We start from the raw sequence: 22,976 nt of genomic DNA on the forward strand, positions 1-22,976 counted from the left end.
GAGACTGCTACTCAGTACAAAGAAGACAAAAATATTGACTACTGCCAGGTATGACTGGGACACATTTGAGATGGACGGCGAACTGGAAGTTGTAACAAGCTTCCATCTACTCTGCTCAATAATCACTCAAAATACAGCAATGACACCAGAAGACAATGCGAGATTTGATGACTAAAGAACTAAGGCTAGTTTCACACTAGCGTTTATTCCCTGCAGCGCACGGCGCCGCTAAGCCATGCCCCCTGCCGGCTCCCTGCCCGCCCCATCCGGTCATCGCCGCCTACTATCGCACACGGCTGCATGCGATCTGCGCACCCTATCTTTAGCATAGGGTGCGCAGATCGTGCGCTGGCCATGCGTTAGTAGGATTTTAGCATGCGCTGCGCACTTTTGAAGGCGCGCCGGTGTGCGCCGAATGCAGCATGTTGCATTTTGGCGCGCACGGCACACCTTCAAAAGTGGGCAGCGCACACTAAAATCCTACTAGCGCACGGCCAGCGCGCGATCTGCGCACGCTATGCTAAAGATAGGGTGCGCAGATCGAATGCAGCCGTGTGCGATAGTAGGCGGCGATGACCGGATGGGGCGGGCAGGGAGCCGGCAGGGGGCGTGACTTAGCGGCGCCGAGCACTGCGTGGAAAATAAGCTAGTGTGAAACTAGCCTAATATAGGCAAAAGTAGACATTTGCTTAAATGTTAGTTTTTTCTTCTAAGGAGACAAACCATTGTATGACTAACACTGTTCCCTTTAAAAGTACACTCCCTTAATTATTATTATTCTTTTTCATTCGTAAAAAAGGAAATGGAAATAATTACCAGAAGGCGACACACACGTACCCACGTCACATTGTGTATCTTACTTCAGCTGCCAGTCTCGCTGTCTGACTCAGGTGTGTGTGGTAAATGTTATATATACATGTCAGATGATTTCCATTGATTGCGCCACACAACTTTTTTTTATTACTGTTGTGTTTTTGCCATTTTGTGTCACACTATTTGATGATAATACAATATATGGTTCTACCAACAAAGGTTATAAAATTCATTTACTAAACATGTGGCATCATTCCTACTGACCTAGTTTGTATGATGACACCTTTGGCACATTGCTGTGATATTGGCATACCTCAATCAGTCACAATATGAAGGGTCAAGCTCCGTCTACTACCACCCTGCGAAAGTGTAAGCGTGCCACAAGACAAGTGCATGTTAGGGAATTTTCATTACTTAGTGAGAAAGTTCCAGCTGATGTTAGGAACCCAAAAGTCAGAAGGCCAGCATGACTAACACTGTCGTCACGTGGTAGTTATTTTCAGATGCAATTTTTACAAAAAATGAATAGATAAATGGTGAATTGACACATTACCCAGTCACCAAAAATCAGTAGACTATGGGAAATCGACGGTCATCATGCAAAAAAATCTTCGTCTAAGCTCACAGTTGCGTCAATTCACTCAACTTAGAGTTTTGCGAAAATTTGATGACTTTTACCACTTTTTACTCTAATTTCTCCCAGCGCCATTGAACTGGGCAGAGCAGTGGCAAGGTGTGATGCAGGAGGAAGGGTGTGATGCCACAGCTCAGCTTATTCGTGACGAGTTGCGGCATTCCTTGTGCTAAAAATCTGACTCCAGTCAGAGATTGGAGTGAGATTTCTGGCATGGAGCATGAGGTTCACAACACTCATCAAACGCTCCAGATTCATGAAGAGGCTTCCAGAAGCGGGATGGAGTGAGGGGGAAGGCAGGGATGCAGAATAAGGCTATATTCACATATGGTGTTTTTGCAGAATTCTTTTCTACAGCCAAAACCTTTAGGCTGTGTTCACACACAGTGTTTTTTAGCAGTATTTTTAGCGGTTTTTCCAATAAAACCGCTAAAAATAAGCTTCCTATTCATTTCTATGCATTTTGCACTTTTTGTGCATACTGATGTGTTTTTTACCGCGAAAAAAAATGCTTTGCGGTAAAAAAAACGCAGCATGCTCATTAATTTCGCGGATTTTTCCGCATTTCTGGCTATTTCTATGCGTCTTGAAAACGCACGGGAAAAAAACGCATAAAACCGCGCATTTTTTGCGCAAAAACCGTGTGGAAAACGCGCAGAAAAAAACGTGCGATTTCTGGGAAGGGAGTCAGGTTTTTCAGCAGAAATTTTCTGCTACGTGTGCACTTTCTTCCAGTAATGCTGCATATAAAATGCTGCATTTTCTGTTGCATTTTGCTGTGTTTTTTAGGCAGTTGACATGTGTGATTTGTCTATAGTACATGTTAACCCTTTCGGAATATGATGTACAGCTGAGGACGTCTCTTTCCCCACAGTTGATCATTGTAATATTAAGCATTTATTTGCCTCTTACAGCCACTAACAATCTCTGACAGCGGCATTAACAGAACTCCGGCCAGGGGGTGCATCATTCTATGCGTCCATTGGCATCCCTGTGACGTGATCACAGATCGCCGATGAGTTGCCATGACAGCCAGGGGTCTACTGAAGACTTCTGCGCCTGTTATGATGGTACTCCTGTGAATGCCAGCTTCTGACTAGCGTTCAGTGCTTGTTTGCTATATACAGCAATACCATAGTATCGGACGACAGCAAATTTAAAGGGGTAGTGCCATCTCCAAGATCCTATTCCAAAATGTAGTAGGTGTAATAATAATATTAGCAAATACCTCCAATTGGAAATTTAGTATAGTTCTTCTGATTCGCTATGCTGCTTACCCCATGTGCAGGGCATTGCAGTAACTTAAGTATCCATGGCTACGACCACTCATATAGTGACAGTTAATTGTTAGAGTCCGTAAGCATGGATACCTGAGCTACTGGTAGGCTCTGCACAGGGGTGGACTGGCCCGCAGGAGAACAGGAGAATCCTCTGGTGTGCCCCTGTGCAAGAGTGGGCCACCACCCTCTTAAATGAGCAGTACTTGGCACAATAGACATGAATCACTATGTACAGGTAAAGGCGGCATCTTATTCATGTAACAATCTATCAGTTCATTATTATATGTATATCTGTGATTGAGGATAATGTCACATGTATATGTAGCTGAAAAGTGGGGGACTGGAGTTGGTTTCTTGCCGGCCATTAGCACCCTGCACATGGGGTAAGCAACATAGCGATGAAGAACTATGAATGAGCAACAACACAGCAGTTAGTCTTCTCTCACTAGCTCAGAGACAACTGAGAAAGAGCCTGCAGAAAAGAAAAGTGCCGAAAATGCAGCATACGAGTCATATAAAGGCCATAGTGATATTTCTCATGTACACGCACCACATTTTTCTCAAAAGGTACGTTTTAAAAATGTTGCCCATGAAGACGAAAAGTGTCTTTGAGGGAAAAAACAACTTTCTAAACTTTAAATTATGAAAACCTCTTTAAATCATGGCGAGAACTGCACGATAATTTGCTAATGGCACAAAGCCAGTTTTTCCTCTATTGATAAATGAGGTCTAGAGAGGTATTCTGCACCCAGAGCAGAGTCTTAATTTGGAGGGTATGTTTGGGCACATTCTGTGCCCTGAATGAGGTGGACACATTCCATTGTCTTATCAGTATTTGGTATTGGGCAACACTACAAACACCGAGGAGGAACAGTGATCAGTGATGTTCATGTCATGTTGACACAGCGTAAAACTGGATGTGTTATGACTGCAAGGTTCAGATATCAGTGCTGCTGACACCAGCCTTGTTTTGGACTAAAGTCCCCGTCACACACAGTGATCTCGCTAGCGAGATCGCTGCTGAGTCACAAGTTTTGTGACGTAACAGCGATCTCACCAGTGAGGTCGCTGTGTGTGACACTTATCAGCGGCCGGTCCCCCTGCCGGGTATTGCTGATCGTGCTCGATTGGCCTGGACATTTTTTTGATTGTTGGTCTCCCGCTGACCAGCATGCATCAGCGAGCTGGAGCTGGTAACCTAGGTAAACATCGGGTTTCTAAGTGCCACGTGGCGCTCAGAAACCCAATGTGTATGTTAGATACCAGCGCGCTGGTGCAGGGAGCTGGTAACCAAGGTAAACATCGGGTTTCTAAGCGCCGCACGGTGTTTAGAAACCCGATTTTTACCTTGGTTACCAGCTCCCTGCACCAGCGCGCTGGTATCTTAACGTATACTGCGGGTAACTAAGCGACGTGCGTCGCTTGTTACCTGCATGTGGCTGTCCTGATCGCTACTGAGATCTGCCTGTTTGACAGCTCACCAGCGATCACGTAGCGACACACCAGCGATCTTGACAAGGTCATATAATTGTCGGGATCGCTGGTGAGGCGCTATGTGTGACGGGGCCCTAAGGCTGTGTTCACATGCAGAGTTTTTGCTGCGTTATTTAACGCCAATTAAAAGCTGCTTTTTACAGCACCAGCAAAAGCAATGAGATTTCAGAAATCTCATGGACACGCTTGCTTTTTTATGTTCCCTGACTGTATTCGAGAACTGCAGCATTTTTCTTTTTACGTCTGTTGCATGTCATGATAAAGGGAAAAAACGCTCAAAAACCCCACAAAAAATATCATTTCTACAGAGCTCTCATGCCAATTTTTGTTGCGTTTTTTTAAATTTAGCAAAAATACAGCAAAATGGGCATTTTTAACGCAGTGTTTTAACTGCAAAGAGAGCATGTTTTTGCTGCAGAAAACAAAATGCAAAAACTCTGCACATGTGAATATAGTCTTTGGCTACGTTCACACTTGTTTTTCACAAATGTTAGTACTGCATGGTGAGGGACTATATTTTATACAAATGTGGTAATGGGACTGAATAAATTTTGCATGTCTGCTTTGTTTTTAGGAATGGATAAATGGAATTCATGGCCAAAATGGATCCATTACATAACGGATACAAATGGAAGCGGAGGGATCAATTGACCATCGTGAGATCTGTCTGGATTCTTTTATTGATCCAGTTTTGGTGCAGAAGAAAAAATGCATCATGACCTTTTTTATTTCTTTTAAAAAATGGATCTGTTTTGGACAATAATTCCATTTGTCTGTTCCTAAAAACGGAGCAGATAAATGGAATATCCAAACATAAGTGTGAACACAGCTTAACGCACAAGGTCTGATATGAACCAATAAGTTACTGTATATGGAGTGACGCGTACATTACAGGATGGGTGTTTACTATGATATATGTCACAGTCACGCAATGTCCTACTGGTTCTCAGTAGTGCTTGGCTTATTATGTGATGCTCTTATCTCATCTATTCTACTTTTCGTCTTCCCTGTTCTTCTCATATTATCTCTGTGCTATTTTTGGCTTTTTCTCCCATTATCTACTATCTCTTCCTTTTCCTAAGTCTGTTACTGTTTCCGAATTGTTCCCTCCATCTCCTACAGGCCATATGTGACCAAACCAGACCATGAATGACCTGTGGGAACAGGAAGGAACAACCAGAAACTCTTGATATTGTACCAGGAGATTTCCTGACATTTGAGGCCCCCATCACAGATTTGTCACAAACGATGAGAAGAATGACGCACCATGAAGTATTATTCTTCTTGTCCAAATGGCAGAACCCATTAACTGACCATTAAAAAAATGGAAACCTCAAGGGTGGTGTGAACAAAGTCTTAGATGTCAGGTTACACCTTCTTGTAAGAATATCAAATAACAACAGCCTTACGTAAATTCTAGGGGAAGCACAGCAATGAAATGACACCTAAAAGGTGCATAAAGAGAAATTATTCTATTCCCAAAGCTAAACGGGTAAGTATATAATTCATAAAGCAGATAAATATCGAAATGGGCACGATATAACAAAGAGACATTGGATATGGGTGTAAACTGGATGAACTAGTGTCACCGTTACCAGAAAGTAACCATTTACACATCCAGATCTACAGCTCCCTGGTATCATGTTTGGTGCCTCCTTGTTCTTCCACCTTGATGTGACCTTCTTATCTTTCTGGAATGTCTTCGCAGGATAGTTCCATCCTTGGATGGGGCCTCTTCACTGTTCCTGGGACCCCATTCCTCAGGGATGACTTCCTTAATGCTCCCCTTAGTGACCCATGCCTGGTTATTTCATACCCAATTCTAGCCCACCCGCTTTGTGCTTCCCCTCCAACCTGAAGATCCTCTCATTTTGAGAGCTGTCTCTCGCTTCGCTCTCCAATAATAACAATAATCCTGATTATCCCTCTAATATGCATACAATAGATCATAAAGCCATATATCTTCCCCTAAATAGCCTTTTATGTGACAATTTGATTATTTTTGTTAGCACATGGAATAAATCCTACAGAATGTGGACCAACTGGCCAGGTGATTAACCCTTATGTTAGCACTAGGACAAGCAAATACCTGTGTTGTCAGGAGATCATGATCATTGCCATGTGCATCCTGAGCAACGCTTCTGAAGACCTAAGATATTAAGGCCACGTTCACACGTTCAGTATTCGGTCAGTATTTTACCTCAGTATTTGTGAGCCAAAACCAGGAGAGGAACAATCAGAGGAAAAGTATAATAGAGACACGTCACCACTTCTGTATTATCACCCACTCCTGGTTAAAAATCCTGAGGTAAAAAACTGAATGTTTCCTAATAACCCTCCATGGGCATACTGAATAGAAAAAGTTTATTTTGTCCTTTTGGTTATACAAAACTTTGCTTTGCTATACATTCAATTAGGGGCTGACATATCATTGGTGCACCCAGTGCAATACCACAGGGCCCAAGAGGTAAGGGGGCCACTACCACCTCCAAAGCAGGTGGGATTGTGCATTATGTGGAGCTATTGGACTGTAAAGGGCCCATATACAGTTCCGGCACAGGGCCCTCTTCTGTCTGTGTCGTATACAGATATATCATATGCTTTATACCTGTGTACCTTACTTCTCCTGACTGTATCATGGAGGCCCTATGTGCTGTACACTTGTGTTTGACACTATAAGTAAGTGATCCAGGAGGGAGAACAAACACTGAGTACAGTTATAAGCTGCAGGCAGCACACCTGCCAGGTACACCTGGATACCAACAGCAAACATACTGCCGACTAAAGCGCTGCCATCAGGCACAAGACAACTCGAACTAGGAACAAGGAAACAGTAAAATATCACCCCGTAAAGACGGTGCCTGTCCAGTCCTTAGTGATGCAGTACCATTTTTCAGGTTTTGCCTATTGGTGTGTCTTAATTTGTCTTTTATGTTGGTGTATAGGGTCAAGAATTTTGTAAGATTGCATTATTATTATTATTATTATTATTATTATTATTATTATTATTATTATTATTATATTCTATTATTATTATATTCTACTATTATTTTTATTATTATTAGAATATTATATTATTAATATTATTATATTCTACTATTATTAATATTATTTTTAATTATTAGAATATTATATTATTAATATTATTAAATTATAATATTATTATCAGAATATTTTATTAACAATATATATTATTGTTTTTTAGAAGAAGATTATATTATTATAATAAATGATAATAAATAATTAATTATAATATATTATTATTATTATTATTATTATTATTACCTATCTTATTCAGACACCTACTTTTTGGTTATAAAAATATTGTCTGGTCCCATTATATAAAGTTATGGTGGCGATTTAAGACCCTGCGAGAGCTGACAGGTGCCCTGTGTAATACTGCCATAGACAATGTAAAGAAGATATTACAAGTTAAACTAAACCACAAAATCGTAACATTTAAGTGTTTTTTTTATTGTGGATATTTCATGACCATTAGTATTTTGTCATTAATGACTATGTTACTAAGTTTGCCTTGCTATTAGACCGTGTTGGATTATCTCCCCCATTGTGTGCACTTTTAAGAAGTGAAATCATGACTCGGATTTTACATGAAAAGTTTTTTTTTTTGCCGCACAAGCGTTAAGATTTTGTTTTTGCCGGCGCTGTAGATATTTAAATTCAGTATATATCATACAGAAAGTTTGTGCAACAATGTAAACTGAAAACCAACACTCCTTTTGTTGGTTTTCAATATGCTTTGTTTGGAGTAGTGCACCAGTGTATTCACTATACTGATTTAATGGGAGAGCTAAATATTTGAATCCTGCTCTCGGCCTTTGATATTAGAACGTGCTTTTTGATTATTGTGTCTGCAACAATGTAAACCTGCAGAAATGAGGACAGATTGTAAGTTTGTTGTTCAGTCCATCGCATAAGAGCGCCACCTGGAGGAAAAGAGTGGAATATCGCATTTCTAAAGAAAGTTGCATCCTGTCCCACTCGCTGCCTATTATAAAATGATTAGATATTTGTAATATTTATTTAATATCCAGCTTTTATATTTCACTTTACGTACAATAAACACATGCTCCTGCTCATTAATTTCCCTTTCTGAGACTACAGGCAATGTCTTTGGCTGGTCTGTCAGTATGTTATTGCTATAAGCCTTCTTTCCTGCGGTGACAGGTTTGTGCTTCTTGTAAATACTGTGTGTTGTATACTTCAGCCCCAGCCGGGCGAGACGCCAATGATGTCGTATAGGCTGTAGACAGTATATAAGAAAGTGCAGAAGGCAATGTCACCAGTCCAAGGTGTCACGTTCCCCCCCAGCATTGCCGGGAATGGTGTCAGAATAATAGGACTTTGTATCCTCTTCTCTCAGTCAACTTTTTTTTTTTCTTCTATTTTCACATTCATTGTCTCTTGGGTTTCACTCTCGTCCCATTTCTCTCTTCTCCCAATTGTTTGAAAAGTGGGAGGAGGGAGAGAGAAGGAATCTGTCATAGTGGAAAACTTATAAATCCTCCCACTTTTACTTAAACCTCTGCAGACACCTGAGCTGAGAGGGAAGAGGAACGCTCTGCTCCGCTGCCTGCACAAGAGACACTCTGTGAGGGCCACCAGAGACCACAGCACATCTGCAGGTAGAAGGCCAAAGACCTGGACACTGTCTCTTCTTAGACACATCTGCTGGAGTTCTTCACACTTCTTACAATGGGAGTGAAACTTGGAGATAACAAGTCTCAAGCGAGGTCCATAGGTAGCTGCTGCCAGGGGATCTTCAGCAACATCAAGGTAAGATGAGCTTCCAACATCTGCTTCTTCTTCTTGAAGTTTGGCTACAGTTGTCACAGACCTATTTTAACATCAGGCACCCCTCCTGTGATATTACACGTTGTCGCAAGTTTTAAAAAAATACACTAAAAACTTCTCCAAAAGAAAATTCTAAGATACGATGACCCTTTATCTGGACCTACATATATTACACCTGACCATATTCTTCGAGAAGATCATCTAAGTATACTAAGTACTGTCTATAACACAGTTTCCATAGGTTAAAAAAATACACAGGTCCATCAAGTTCCCCCTTTCTCCACCAGTTATACCTTCTCTATATCGAGATTACTTATAACCCAAAATGCCATATGTTGTGAGAAAAGCATCTTTCTTAAGTGCTGATATAGTGTCTGCCATTACTACCTCTTGTGGTCGGACATTCCAGATTCTGTCTGCTGTAACTGTAAAGAATCCTTCCCTCGTTAGCTGCCGGAATCGCCTTTCTTCCACAGGTATTGAATGCCCCCTGGTCCTTTGTAACAGCCTTGGAAGGAGTAATTCATGGGTCTCTGTGTTTTACGGTTTCCATATATGAATGAAGCTTCTAGCATTGCAGAGGCGACCTGAATCCAGTGTGATTTTGCAGATATTGGTCTGGGGAACACATGGTGATCTGCGTTCAATCTTTTTTCATGGATTTTTCTTCCACAGGAGGATTATATGTAGGAACAGGCTGATAATATCAGCCGTGTCACTTCATAATAAGCAGAGCTCGGGACGGCTGGTGGTTTATGTCCGTGACACTGTTTTTATTGGCTTCTGAATAATAGCGATATATATTTAGAACTAGATATACGAGAACATGGTTGGGTTTGGGCCCCAATGACAAAATATATGTTGAATTATTGCTAACATCAACCATCGATGCTCATAATACTGATAGGGTAATACGTCTAAAGGGAATTACGGGGCTACAGAATATGTCTCAATTAAAGAAGCTCAAAATATTTGCAGATATTCTCTTTTGCAGCTGCGGGCTGTGGGTTTTCTGTTTACTTATGTGCATGGATATGGATTAGGAATTTATGTATATATCTCTTTTCCGTGAGTATGTATGTAAACAGACAGTACCCCGTCCCGCCAGCTGTGCTTCCTGAGAAACCGAGCTGGAAGAAAGTATATCCGGAATTAGAGCATCTGTCGATGGGACCGGCAGACTAATGGGTGTAGGGACCTCACAAATCTCACTCAGGGTGAGACGGAACGGGCTTCTGTTCCTACGGACTAATTATCCATTGCTAGAGGTGTCTTACCCCTTTCTCCCTATTCAAATCATACGTATCCTCAGCTGAACTGATTGGGCATGTGTAGGAGTGAAATGAGGTGTCAGGAAAGAGATATCTTTTGGATAAATGATCATCTAATGTATGAGTAAGCTTAAATGGTCATGGGTGTTTGCAAAAACTGATTGTTCAAGCAAATATAAGAAATTTTGTAACATATTTTATCAGACAAATGTGTTTATTTCTCCCCTTATGAGCCACTTCATCTCCACCCACCTGCTTCCTGAACTCACTATCTACTGTGAAAAACTGCTCAAATCTGTTTTGGACAAAGCAAAATGGGCTGCCAGTTCACTCTGCTATCAGGTTACAGTTTCTATTAAACTCAGTGGAGTATAGCAGGTGAAAATTTATTTTAGTTCAGTGCTAGATTCACATCTACACTGCTCAATAGTGCTTTATAATTCTCCCTACACTGTTTCTGCTTCTGTCTAAATTTTACGGAGAAAAATGAGCAAGAATCCCTCTTGTGTGTCTAATATTTATGGGAGAAATCATAGCAGATAGTCTCCACACACTAGCTCCGTGACAACTGAAAACTAGAGAGGGGAAAATTGGTGAAAATGCAGGATACAAGTCATTTAATAGGTAGGCATAGAATAATTTCTCTTGTACACGCATGACCACTTTTTGTTGAAAATTTACCGACTTGCTTATCTTGTGTAGTGAAACGAAAAAGTAATGAGCTCACCATGCTAGCTACTGTAGCATGCTGGAAGCTGAGATACCTGGAGCAGGTGGGTGCCGCGTCCTGCTGGTGAAGCACAGCAACAATGGATGAGACATGGACAATTCTTAATCCATTAAAACAAGTGGATCGGTACAAGGTATGTGTAAAAACGGATGGATTTCTGGAGCAAAACTCCCTTAATTATAGTATGAACCAGAAAATCTTCAGTCTTTACGCTTTCCTTGTATGTATCCACTTGTTTTTATGGATTAAGCATAAAGACATTTTTATTTCACCGGATGGTTGTGCTTCACTTCGTCTTGTCTCCCCCATACTTGCTTACATCGCTTTCCACAATCGTTGTGACTTGATGGTTCAGTTTTGTTCCCATCACTGCATAGATGGCCCTATAAGGGTCCCGTCACACTAAACGATGCACCAGCAATCCCGACAATGATACGACCTTGTCAGGATCGCTGGTGCCTCGCTACATGATCACTGGTGAGCTGTCAAACCGGCAGACTCACCAGCGATCAGGAACAGCGAGGACGCTGGTATCCAAGGTAAATATCGGGTAACTAAGCACGCGCGTCACTTAGCTACCCGCTGTGTACCTTGGATACTAGCTCCCAGCGTGAGCACACAGGTATCCTGGGTACACAGCGGGTAACTAAGCGACGCGTGAGCTTAGTTACCCGACATTTACCTTGGATACCAGCTCCCAGCGTCTGCTTACAGCGCAGGGAGCTCGCTGATCGTTGGTCTCCCGCTGCCACACATAGCGATGCGCTCTGGCCAGTGTGAGACCAACGATCAAAAAATGGCCCAGGACATTAGCGCTAGCGATCTCGCTGTGTGTGACGGGCCTTAAGGTTTCTTAGCATTTTACCTACATCGATAGGACAAAACCAATGCAAATATGTTCTCCCAACAGCACAGCATGATATCAGTGCAAAAGTTATCAGTGCTTGTGTGCTTACAGAAACCAAGCTGATAACACATTGTGCCTTAGTGACAGTCATTAATGCTCCAGTAACGGGGGCTGCTGGATACTCCCTGATTCCTGTCCTGTGTTCACTTACATTTATGAGTCTTGCTTCGCACCTGAGTTTAGGCCGTGATCCTGTGGCGTAACATCCCACGTAATAACGCATTGGCACCACAAGTCTTGCAAATTTAACTCCCTTATCTGTTATATTCAGGGTAAGGAAGTAACTGAAGATAGATAATGAGTTAAACTAGCCTTTTTTACCAGGAATATGAAATGCCGCGCATATGGTGTAGGTCAAGATTTTACCGCTTGACTGGCATGGAAGGGCATGGAATGGTTATGCACCGAACCATAGTGAGAAGTCAGACAACTCATGACACATTTCCAACACATCTGATAAATTGTATTTTACCGATCGTACGTTTTTGTCCATTACCGAAATGCTATATTTTGGTATCGCAGCAAAACCATATTTACTTCAACGGGGCTCAGTTGTAACACCAGATGAAGCAGTGTTTCTGGAGAAACGAGGAATGTTTTTATAATTCCAAACAACTCCTTTAAATACTGTTGTTGGAATCATCCCCCGTAGCAATTGCATAGGTATAAATGATAATACCCAAATATTGCATGGTTGTAAGTAGAGTTGAGCGAAACAGGTCGGTCAGATTCAAAAATTGCCGACTTTTGCCAAAGTCGGGTTTCATGAAACGAAACCCGACCAGTGTGAAGTCGGCCATGCGGTCGGCGACCCAAGCGCCAAAGTTGGGTTTCGCCGAATGCTTGCACGTGACATTTTTCAGCCAATGAGAGAAGCGGAGCGTAGCGTAGCGGAAGCGTAGTTTGAGTGGGAGCGGGAGAGAGAGAGAGAGAGGGAGAGGGAGAGAGAAGAGAGAGAGAGATTTCGCCGCCTCTAGGGTTAAAATTCATGCCAGGTGTGTTTACAGTCCTCCACTCACTGCCGACTTTTCTCCCCATTGACTTGCATTGGGTTTCATGTTTCACGACTTTTCCCTATAGTCGGCCGATTTCGTTCGACTCGACTTTTGAGAAAGTCGGGTTTCATGAAACCCGACTCGACCCTAAAAAAGGCAAAGTCGCTCATCTCTAGTTGTAAGTCAAGAACTGCTTCTTGTAGGATAACGAGTAATGTTTAGATCAATGGAGGTGTTTCTCTGAGCAGACCCCAGAATGTAGGCCTCTTTATTAACAGTCTGTATTCTGGTGCACACTAATATACATGATGCAGATAAGCCATGTGGGATATGAAGTAACTCCCGTTAAAAATTCAATAAATTAAACTTATAACATGGGGAGAAGACAGATATTGCAGATATTGTGATCGATTCTTCAGTTGCATGTTTATCTTTATAGAGGTTGTCCACTACTTTAATATTGATCACCTATCCTTAAGTTACGCATTCCGCTAAAAATATAGCAAAATTTGGGCCAAAAATTTAGGAGTACATAAAATCAGTCTTAGAGGGTGTAAAGGCTGGAGTAAATTTGCGCAGAAATTTAGCAACTTTTTTAAAAAGTCAAAAATGATCAATAAACCAAAAAAAATCTTGAAACCCCAAACTCTGTCCACAATAATGAACATAAGAAAATAGGCGAATGCATTTAAAAAAAGGTGCAGATCAAAAGAAAATAAAAATAGGGCGCAAATGAAAAAAAAGGCAAAAAACACCAAAAACTAAATAAAAACGGTGCAAACGTAATAATGGACCGGGCCTATAGTCTCTGGTGGAATGAGAATTGAGGACTCTATTGCTGAGACAATGCTAACCACTGAGCCTCAGTGAGCCTGTGAAGGGCTTTATTATGCCTATTCTATATAAGTAAGGACACAACACCCAAAAGGGAAATAATTAGAAGGATGATGGGGAAAACCACTACATGGCAATCCTGCTCCAATGATTTAACTCCAAAATTTAGCAGTTAAATAATAGTTCAGAATTTTTCTCCGGTGCCCCTCTACCTACTGTATTATCGATTAGTCTTAAGGCCCCGTTACACAAAACGATGTCCCAGCGATCCCACCAACGATCCGACATGGATGGGATCGCTGGGACATCGTTAGGCTGATCTCTGGTGAGCTGTCACATAGACAGCCCCTCCAGCAATCAGGACTAGCGAGCAAGCTGGTTTCTAGTGTAAACATCGGGTATCCAGGAACCGCGGCTCTTGGATACCCGCTGTTTACCTTGGAAACCGGGTATCTAAGAGCCGCACGGCTCCTGGACACCTGATGCTTACATTAGAAACCAGCGTCGCTGATCGCTGGTCTCTCGCTGCCACACGCACCGATGCGTGCTGGGCAGTGGGAGACCAGTGATCAAAAAATGGCCCAGGTCGATCGAGCACGATCAGCGATATCTGGCAGGGGGGCCGGTCGCTGATCCCCGTCACACACAGCGATATCGCTGGCAAGATCGCTGTGGCATCACAAAATCAGCAATCTCGCTAGCGAGATCGCTGTGTGTGACGGGGGCTTTACATCTCCCACATAGTGGCGCGACATATGGCTACCAAGGGAACATCTGACTGGGAAGACGGGATTTTGTTTGATCTGTTACTAAGACGTAGGTTCAATGAGATTATATCAATGATTATTATGTCACGAGCTGTAACTACAACACTTAAGAAATGACGCAACGTTGTCCGACCTCCTGAGAAGCATCATGCACATTGGTAAAGCTCTTCGCTTTCTGTTGATTTCTTTACATAGGATCTGTTCCAATAAGGTACAAGTCAGTGTTGTAACTTCTTTGTATTCTGTGTACTTAAGAACACGTTCAGTGCCGGAGAACAGGTAAACTGTGGATCTGTGTGTCGACCTTATACGGTTCCTCCCTTACAACATGGCTGATTTCCTATAAAGTGTCAATGTTTCATTTAACGACCTTCTATATAACTTTTTTAAATCAATATGAACTCATTTCATCCCATTTACACTTCATTAAGTTGGCCATTACTTTTCAGATTTCTCTTGACCTTCATACTCATGCACGAATGGCTCAACGGAGTGTGTATTTATTCTGAATGAGGAGAGGGGAAAAACCTACCAACAAGACACTTGATCTGAACTTAAGAGGGGTGTCTCACGACATACATCCATTACATATCCACAAGATTTGGCATGAATGAGTTTCAGATGCAAGTTCCACTCCTAAGAGACGCACCAATCTTCAAAAAAGTGGTCCTCAGAACCCATGTTCTGAAGGGTGCCCAGCCAGTGGCGGATTAAGTGGACTATGGGCCCGGGGCTGTTCATAAAACCTGGGCCCCTGTACCCCCCTTCCCACTTGAGCGCTGCGGTCCCCGTGCGGGAATTGACAGCCGTACGGACCGCAGCACTTGGTTTGCTGCGGGTCCATACGGAAAACCCGCCATCATTCCACTACGTGTGGACATGGCCTAAAAAGACGTTGCACATAAGCTGTAGGCCTACGGCCAATACGCACAAAATCGCCCAACGTGATCCTGGCCATAGGAGATCCACTTTAATGTCCCCACTTTAATTTGAAGTCCCCTTACTTCATCCATTGCAGTCCCCTATCACCCACTCACTTCATCTGCAGTGCCGCTTCATCATTTGCAGCCCCTTATCCCCCCTTCCATTTTATCATGTGCAGTCCCCTTCCCCCCCAACTTCATGTGCAGCCCCACTCCCCCATCATCATGTGCAGTTAATTTTACCCCCACATCATGTGCAGTCCCCCTTACCCCCAATTCATCATGTGCAGTCCCCCTTACCCCCAATTCATCATGTGCAGTCCCTCTTACCCCCAATTCATCATGTTCAGTCCCACTTACCCCTTAATTCATCATGTGCAGTTCCCCTTACCCCCAATTCATCATGTGCAGTCCCACTTACCCCTTAATTCATCATGTGCAGTCCCACTTACCCCTTAATTCATCATGTGCAGTCCCACTTACCCCTTAATTCATCATGTGCAGTCCCACTTACCCCTTAATTCATCATGTGCAGTCCCACTTACCCCTTAATTCATCATGTGCAGTCCCCCTTATCCCCCACTTCATCATGTGCAGCCCCACTTATCCCCCACTTCATCATGTGCAGCCCCACTCACCCCCCTTCATCATATGCAGCCCCACTCACCCCCCTTCATCATGTGCAGCCCCACTCACCCCCCTTCATCATGTGAAGCCCCCACTCATCCCCCCTTCATCCTGTGAAGCCCCCACTCACCCCCTTTCATCATATACAGCCCCCAGTCACCCCCCTTCATCATATACAGCCCCCAGTCACCCCCCTTCATCATATACAGCCCCCAGTCACCCCCCCTTCATCATATACAGCCCCCAGTCACCCCCCCTTCATCATATACAGCCCCCAGTCACCCCCCTTCATCATATACAGCCCCCAGTCACCCCCCCTTCATCATATACAGCCCCTTGGCCCGGGTGCCACTGCCAGCTGGAGCTGCCGCAGCAGGAGCCGCCGGCACCACCACTCACTGTCTTGGAGTTGGAGCAAGGACTGATGAGCCTCACTCAGCGAGCCGCAGCGCCAGCCACTCACTAGGTGTCAGGACTCAGGTCAGGAGATGTGCGACAGAGCGCCGCCCGTCGCTGATGTCCGGTCACCGCCCGGTCCCTCCATGTCCAGAGAGAGGCGCGCAGCACGCTTCACAAGCTCCTGCTTCCTCCTTCCGCCCCGTCCTGTCTCCGCCTCGTCACTTCCTCCCTGCGTCGCACACGTGACAAGAGACAGGGGAGGGGAGCTCTCCACGGTCTCCACCAATCAAACGACACTCCTGGGCGGCTGCTGGACTGCGATTGGCTAATGGCACGCGTCTCCTGCCGGCGCCACTGATTCAGATTCAAGGTCGCATTCCCCAGCAGTCAGACAGTGTGTCACCGTGTGTGGGCCCTTCCGTCACGCCAGGGCCCCGGCACTTGCCCGGGTACGCCGGGTGCTGACGCCGGGCCTGAGCCCGCCCCTGCCCCTGGGCCCCCAAAAAACCTTGGGCCCGGGGCGACCGCCCCATCCGCCCCTATTAAGATCCGCCATTGTGCCCAGCCATAGAGACCGAATCGGTGGCAGCTCTCTCCATTCACTGATATGGGCATTACAAATACAACCCAACACACTTGTCAGTTTGAATGGGAGATCGGAGAACCCCTGTTATAGTGATAGTTGTTAGTCTCTGAGGTGGGACCCCATTTATTAGTTAATATTGGACTATCTGATAGACAACTCCATTAAGGGCCAAATTTATTCTTGTTGAAATCCAAGAGTCTGATCCTTTACCCTGACTTCAGACATTGGGTAAAAGTAGTGACAGACTAGTACACATAAAAACGGTTGGCTGCTCATACTAAATTATTTGTCAGAATTGGGCAAAATTAATGTAAGGTATGACTACTTTTATAGATACTATGAATGTTGGCCAAGCCCGCTGATTTCAGCTAGGCCGGTCAACCATCGAATGGTCTATGGTGGTGTCCCTACTCTCTCCTGATGGCAAATATAGAAGGGTCGGAAAAGTGAATTTCAACATTCCAAATCCATTTGTTCTCAGGACGCCAATCTCCCTACTCAGCTGAGAGCAGCATGCATGTGTGCAGCGGCCCCTAGGACCGGGGTTACTCGATGCCAGGCCGGTCAGTCCTTAGGGGGGATATGTCACGGCAGCAGTGACCCGGTCCGTGACCCTGGGCGTGCAATGTAAATAAAATATGGGGGTAATAGTTTATGGGGAAATATATTCGTGATGCCACCCATGGTGTTCGGCAATGAAGGTGTTAGCCGACGCTGCTAAAGAGACCGCTGGGGCTGATGGTAATGCAGCAGATTTGTTACAGCTATCAACCGGCAGAGCTAGACCCCAGGGCAGTTATAGGTGTAAAAGATGATGATGGTGGTTGTGGTGCAAGGCAGGTGATGCAGTAAATAAATCCAAGGACACAGCGGAATGCAGTTTCCACACTTTTAATCACAGTTCTCCAGTTTCATTCCCCAGCCGGGGTGCTTTGTCCTCCGGGTTGGTAGTCCAGCCAGCTCTCAAGAAATTTGGGGTACACTGTGTCAGAACCCCCTTCAGATGTTCCTTCCCTGGCTGTCTCACTGTGTTGGCTCCCTTCTCTCCTGCCCCTTCACACACAGTGTCCCAAGCCAGCAGCCCTGGATCCTGTCGGGCAACGTACTCTAAGTCCCCTTGATCCTATCTGGCAGCCTTTTCAGCGATTGTGTTCGGATGTGGCTGCAGCACATGCAGATACTGCAACCTCCGCTACCTAAATGAGTCCTCAATTTCTCCACTAGTCTGGGGCTGGTACCCTACTGCAACCTGGTCCCTCCACCCGACTACAGTCGGCGTGGATTCGGGCGCCACGGGTGGATTGCTCTCTTCCCGTGCCCCTAGGACCCCTTCTTTCTCTCCTCTTTTCTCTCATGCTGTGCTAGTCTACGGAGACATGCTCCTCTCTCCTTCAGTCCCTAGAACCCACTGAACTACTTCCCTTCAACTGACTCCTGTTTCCATGACAACTCCCTCTGACTCCTCCCCTACTACTTTCTCCACCCACACCCTCTACCTAGCTCCTCCCGAGCCCTGAGAGGTACAGTGTTGGATGTAAATGTGTGGGTTCTGGGTAGTGCCCCCTCCTTACCTGAGAGCGGAGTACCATACCTCTAGCTGAGGTGCAGTACCTTTGTGGCGACTGAACCCTCAGGGGCGCCACATGTGCATGGGGCTGTTAGGAGAAATAACTGTCTGCATGTATGGCTATGAGCTATGTAAAACGAATGCTCGCTGTCAGTCATCTTATGGTTTTGCATATTTCAGGAATAATTTCTCCGTGCAAGATAAAATGTCTTCGATCTCTTCACTAATGGGCAGGTCCTGAATGGGCAGGTCCTGATCCTAGGAGTCTGTGCCGAGCTGAGAGCTGGATGGTCGGGTCTACATCTGTAACATCTGTAATTCTTTCAGGCATGTGTTCCAAAAAAAGCTAAATTCTTATTAAGCATAAAAGCTGAAGGTCGCACCCTTCCTCATGGGCTATACAACCTTATTAACTAGTTAAGTGCTGGGTCAGTAGATATTCTGGTTCCTTTTAATACTAGTAAACTAGTTAATAGTAAGTAAAATGTCCTGCCCACATGTGACTGTGATTGAAGCGGTGTTAAATATTCATAGATCCTAATTTACAATCAATTAAAAAAATAAATATTCTATGCAAGCTGTTATTTACAGTTGCTAGCTAATAATTACATGTGGTCATTAAAGAGAATCTTTCACCAGGTTTTTGCTAACCCTTCTGAGAACAGCATAATGTAGAGACAGAGACCCTGATTCCAATGATATGTCACTTACTGGACTCCTAGCTGCAGTTTTGATAAAATCAGATCTGCAGATCTAGCAGTTCTCTGAATACAGAGCTCTGTTTAATCCCACCCACATCATTGATTGGCAGTTGTTATGTACACTGTGCATAGACAGAAAGCTGCCAATCAGGAGTGAGGGGTGGGGTTATACAGAATATACAAGAATATGGCAACAGATTCTGTAGTGATAACTTCTTAGTGAAAAAACAGTGATTTTGTTAAAACTACAGCAAGCAGCCCAGTGATACATCACTGGAATCAGGGTCTCTGTCCCTACCTCAGTCTACTCTCAGATTAGGTGGCAAAAATCTGTTAACAATTTCCCTTTAAAACTGCGTTTACATATCGTGGCTGTATTACATTTTTTCGGGGGCTGTAATCGTTGCAAAAAATGCATCGACTTGTTACAATTTCCAAATGTGAATACTGCTAAAGACTAGCTGTTGTTAAAATGATGTCCCTTTTCAAGAAAATTTTTCCTAATAGGTTGTTATACATAAATAAATAAACTAAGTCTGACGTACCCTGCTTAGGGTACCGTTACACCTAGCGATGCACCAGCGATCCCGACTAGCAATATGACGCGGTCAGGATCGCTGGTGCATCGCTAGGTGGTCGCTAGTGAGCTGCCACACAGGCAGATCTCACCAGCGACTTACCTGTCAGACGCGGCGATCCTGCGTCCTCCCGCCCGGCTCCACGCGTCGCTCGTCGTCACAGCAGGAAGCGCCGCAGGAAGCTGACGACGAGAAATGATCCAGCAGCTTCTCGCGCGATCAGCGATAACCAGCGGGGGAGCCGGTCGGAGGTAAGTATCACATGCAGCGATATCGCTAGCAATATCGCTGCAACGTCACAAAATCGGTGACTTTACAGCGATATTGCTAGCGATATCGCAGTGTGTAACGGGGGCTTTAGACTCAGTGCTTCCTCTCCAATGTGGCCCCGATGTCTGCGGCAGCGGTGACGTACCGATAGTGATGAGATATCAGGTAGCCAGTAGGAGCCATGGAGTTAATTGATTGTTTAAAGCAATGTTGAAATTACGTCACCGCTGCAGCCGATCAACACAAACCAGGCAGCGACTGATACGCAGCGCAGGACTGGGAGAAGATTAAGTAAATCCTAGGTTTTTTTCTAATAGATAGCTGAGCCTGTAAGCAAAAATGTATTGAAAGTGTACGTCCCCTTTAAGTTTATTGATCAGTAAAAAAAATGTTTCATAATTAAATTCACTAGATATTTCATGATGAATAAACCTACTAAATTTTATCAGAGGAAGAAATTGGAAGGTTGCTGAAATTTGTAATTTCGTTTCTTCAACCCACTGCATCATTGTGCTGACTTCACTATATATTGTGCCAGCTAATCTTTTTTCCTTTGAGGCTGTGTGCCCATCTTGTGTTTTTTAAGCGTTTCCGCGGCGCTTTAAGACGTGCGCTTCTGCCGCGGAAACGCTTAAGAAAAGCATCCCGTGGAAACATAATTGAATCCGCACATGTTGTGTTAATGGTGCCTTTTTTTCCGCTGCGGAAACGCTAAGCGGAAAAAACCGCAGCATGCTCATTAATTTTGCGGAAACACACGCGTTTCCGCATACATACAATTGTATTGCAAAAAACGCATAGGAAAACGCTTAACAAAAGCGTCAAAAACGCTTACAAAAGCACTCCCTAAAACGCATGGGTTTTCCCAGGAAGAGGGTGTGCGTTTCCGCTCAGGAATATTCTACATGAAAAACGCTATGTGGGCACATAGCCTAAAGGGAATCTGTCACCATTTTTTGCTACTTCATATAAGAGCAACATAATGTTGGAAAAAAGAAGCTGATTCCAATGATATATCACTTAGTTTACTGGGCGCAGCAGTTGTGGCACAAATAGAGTTTTTAGATATACAATGTAGCAGAGCTCAGAAGGCCCACACCACAGCTAACCCCACCCACATGACAGCTAACTTTGCACCCACCATCGAAGCTACAGACAACATCACAGCTTTCTGTGCACATTGTATAGTGACAGTGAGCAGCTAATCAGTGCTGGGAGCGTGGTTGGATCAGAACTCCTGATAATTTCCTGATGATAAAACACTCATTGTATTGAAACATCAGTACACAGCCTAATAAGTGACACATCCCTGAAATCAGTGACTCAGCCCCGACCTAATGCAGCCTAATGCAGCCCACAGATTACATAGTAAAAACCAGTTGACATATTCTCTTCAATCTTACCTACAATTTTTTTGTAACCTGGGTCTGTAGTCTTCTTTTTCTTTTTAAAGCAATAACTTTTTATTTGATTTTGTATAGAGCTACAGCCAAGAGATTATTGATGATTAATCCACATATGCAAAAATATGTGCAAATTGTATAATAACCAAGCAGGTAAAACAATGGAAAAACACATACAATATCTCGGGGATTTTAGACAAGATAGAAATATATTGAGTTAAGGGTGCATTGTATTGTTTGGGTGATTAAGACAAAAATCTGACAATCACTCAGAAAGGCTTTAAATCTATTGTTCTTATGTATAATAATTTCTTCATGTGCGCAGGTTTTGATAATGGATTGAATTATTTCTATTTTGGAAGGTGAACATGTAGTTTTCCAGTATCTACTGATTGCCATTTTTGTGGCTAGTAGGGTGTGTGCAGGGACCACCCTGTCTTTGGCAGGACTGAAGTGGATATCTAACAGTAGTAGTGCTAAAGAGGAAGTGGGATTTACTTTTAGTTGTAGTCCCAAGGATATTAATTGGAAAATACAAGTCCAGGTATTGGCAATCACTGGACAATCCTATAAGACATGGAGAAGTGAGCCTTTGAGACCACAAAGGTGGGAAGTGTTTGGAAACATTTAACGGAGTGTCGTGAGGGTGTAGTACCACCGTAAGACGGTTTTCATATGGTATGTAAAATAGATGACGCATGTGCTTGTTGTAAAAGAAAGTGTGCGAGACCAGTCTGGATTCGAAAAAGTCTTTTTAAGGTCACCTTCCCATGACAAAAATGGATAAATTCTCCCCCGGAAGAAGGCACACAAGCCGAAACGCGCGTAGAGGTTGTGGTACCGCAGGTCAGAGGTGATTACTTACTACCAGTATTTTCTTTCTATTTTCTTTCTACACCTCCATCTTCTTCACACTTCTTGGTGACACCCACCAGTGGCTTTACTAAGTTCTATGTTGATTTATTGCCCACTTTGGATAAGTATATAAGATTGATGTGTGGAGTGGTTATATGGTATTTACTATGTACTCATTTGCCTCTGACCTGTGGTTCCACCATTGGTACCCTTTTTGTGGGCAGGGTAGTTGATAGAGCTTGGAGTAGGCCTGAGTTGACTCTAGTTAAAGTGAGAGGAGTGCGTTGTAATATGTGCAGAGATATTGATAGAACTCGTGATTAGGTATTTGGAAGTTGTGGTGGAAATATTCAAATGAGTGGAGAATGGAGCCTTCCAAAAAATGTTTGATTAATGTGATTCCATGTCCACTTCATGCCTGTAGGTTGAGGTCAGGCAATAATAATTCCCATGTTTCCAAAGGGGCTATGGACAGAATCAGAGTAGAGGAGTTGGAGCATTTTTTATGAAAAAGTTTCCAGCACGAG

General features: G+C 43.7%; 1 protein-coding gene across 1 annotated transcript in view; it reads left to right on the top strand.

Annotated features, from left to right (window-relative positions):
- The first annotated feature begins 8,683 nt into the window (after positions 1–8,683).
- The window catches only part of SLCO2A1 (solute carrier organic anion transporter family member 2A1), a 71,774-nt gene continuing 57,481 nt past the window's right edge, over positions 8,684–22,976 (top strand). Inside the window, exon 1 of the mRNA XM_073576536.1 lies at positions 8,684–9,018. Coding sequence (XP_073432637.1) covers positions 8,938–9,018 — 81 coding nt within the window. The 5' untranslated portion in view covers positions 8,684–8,937. The remainder of the gene's footprint in view (positions 9,019–22,976) is intronic.

This window comes from Dendrobates tinctorius, unplaced genomic scaffold (assembly GCF_039654945.1).
Source record: "Dendrobates tinctorius isolate UK_male_01 unplaced genomic scaffold, ASM3965494v1 ptg000049l, whole genome shotgun sequence".
NCBI lineage: Eukaryota > Metazoa > Chordata > Amphibia > Anura > Dendrobatidae > Dendrobates > Dendrobates tinctorius.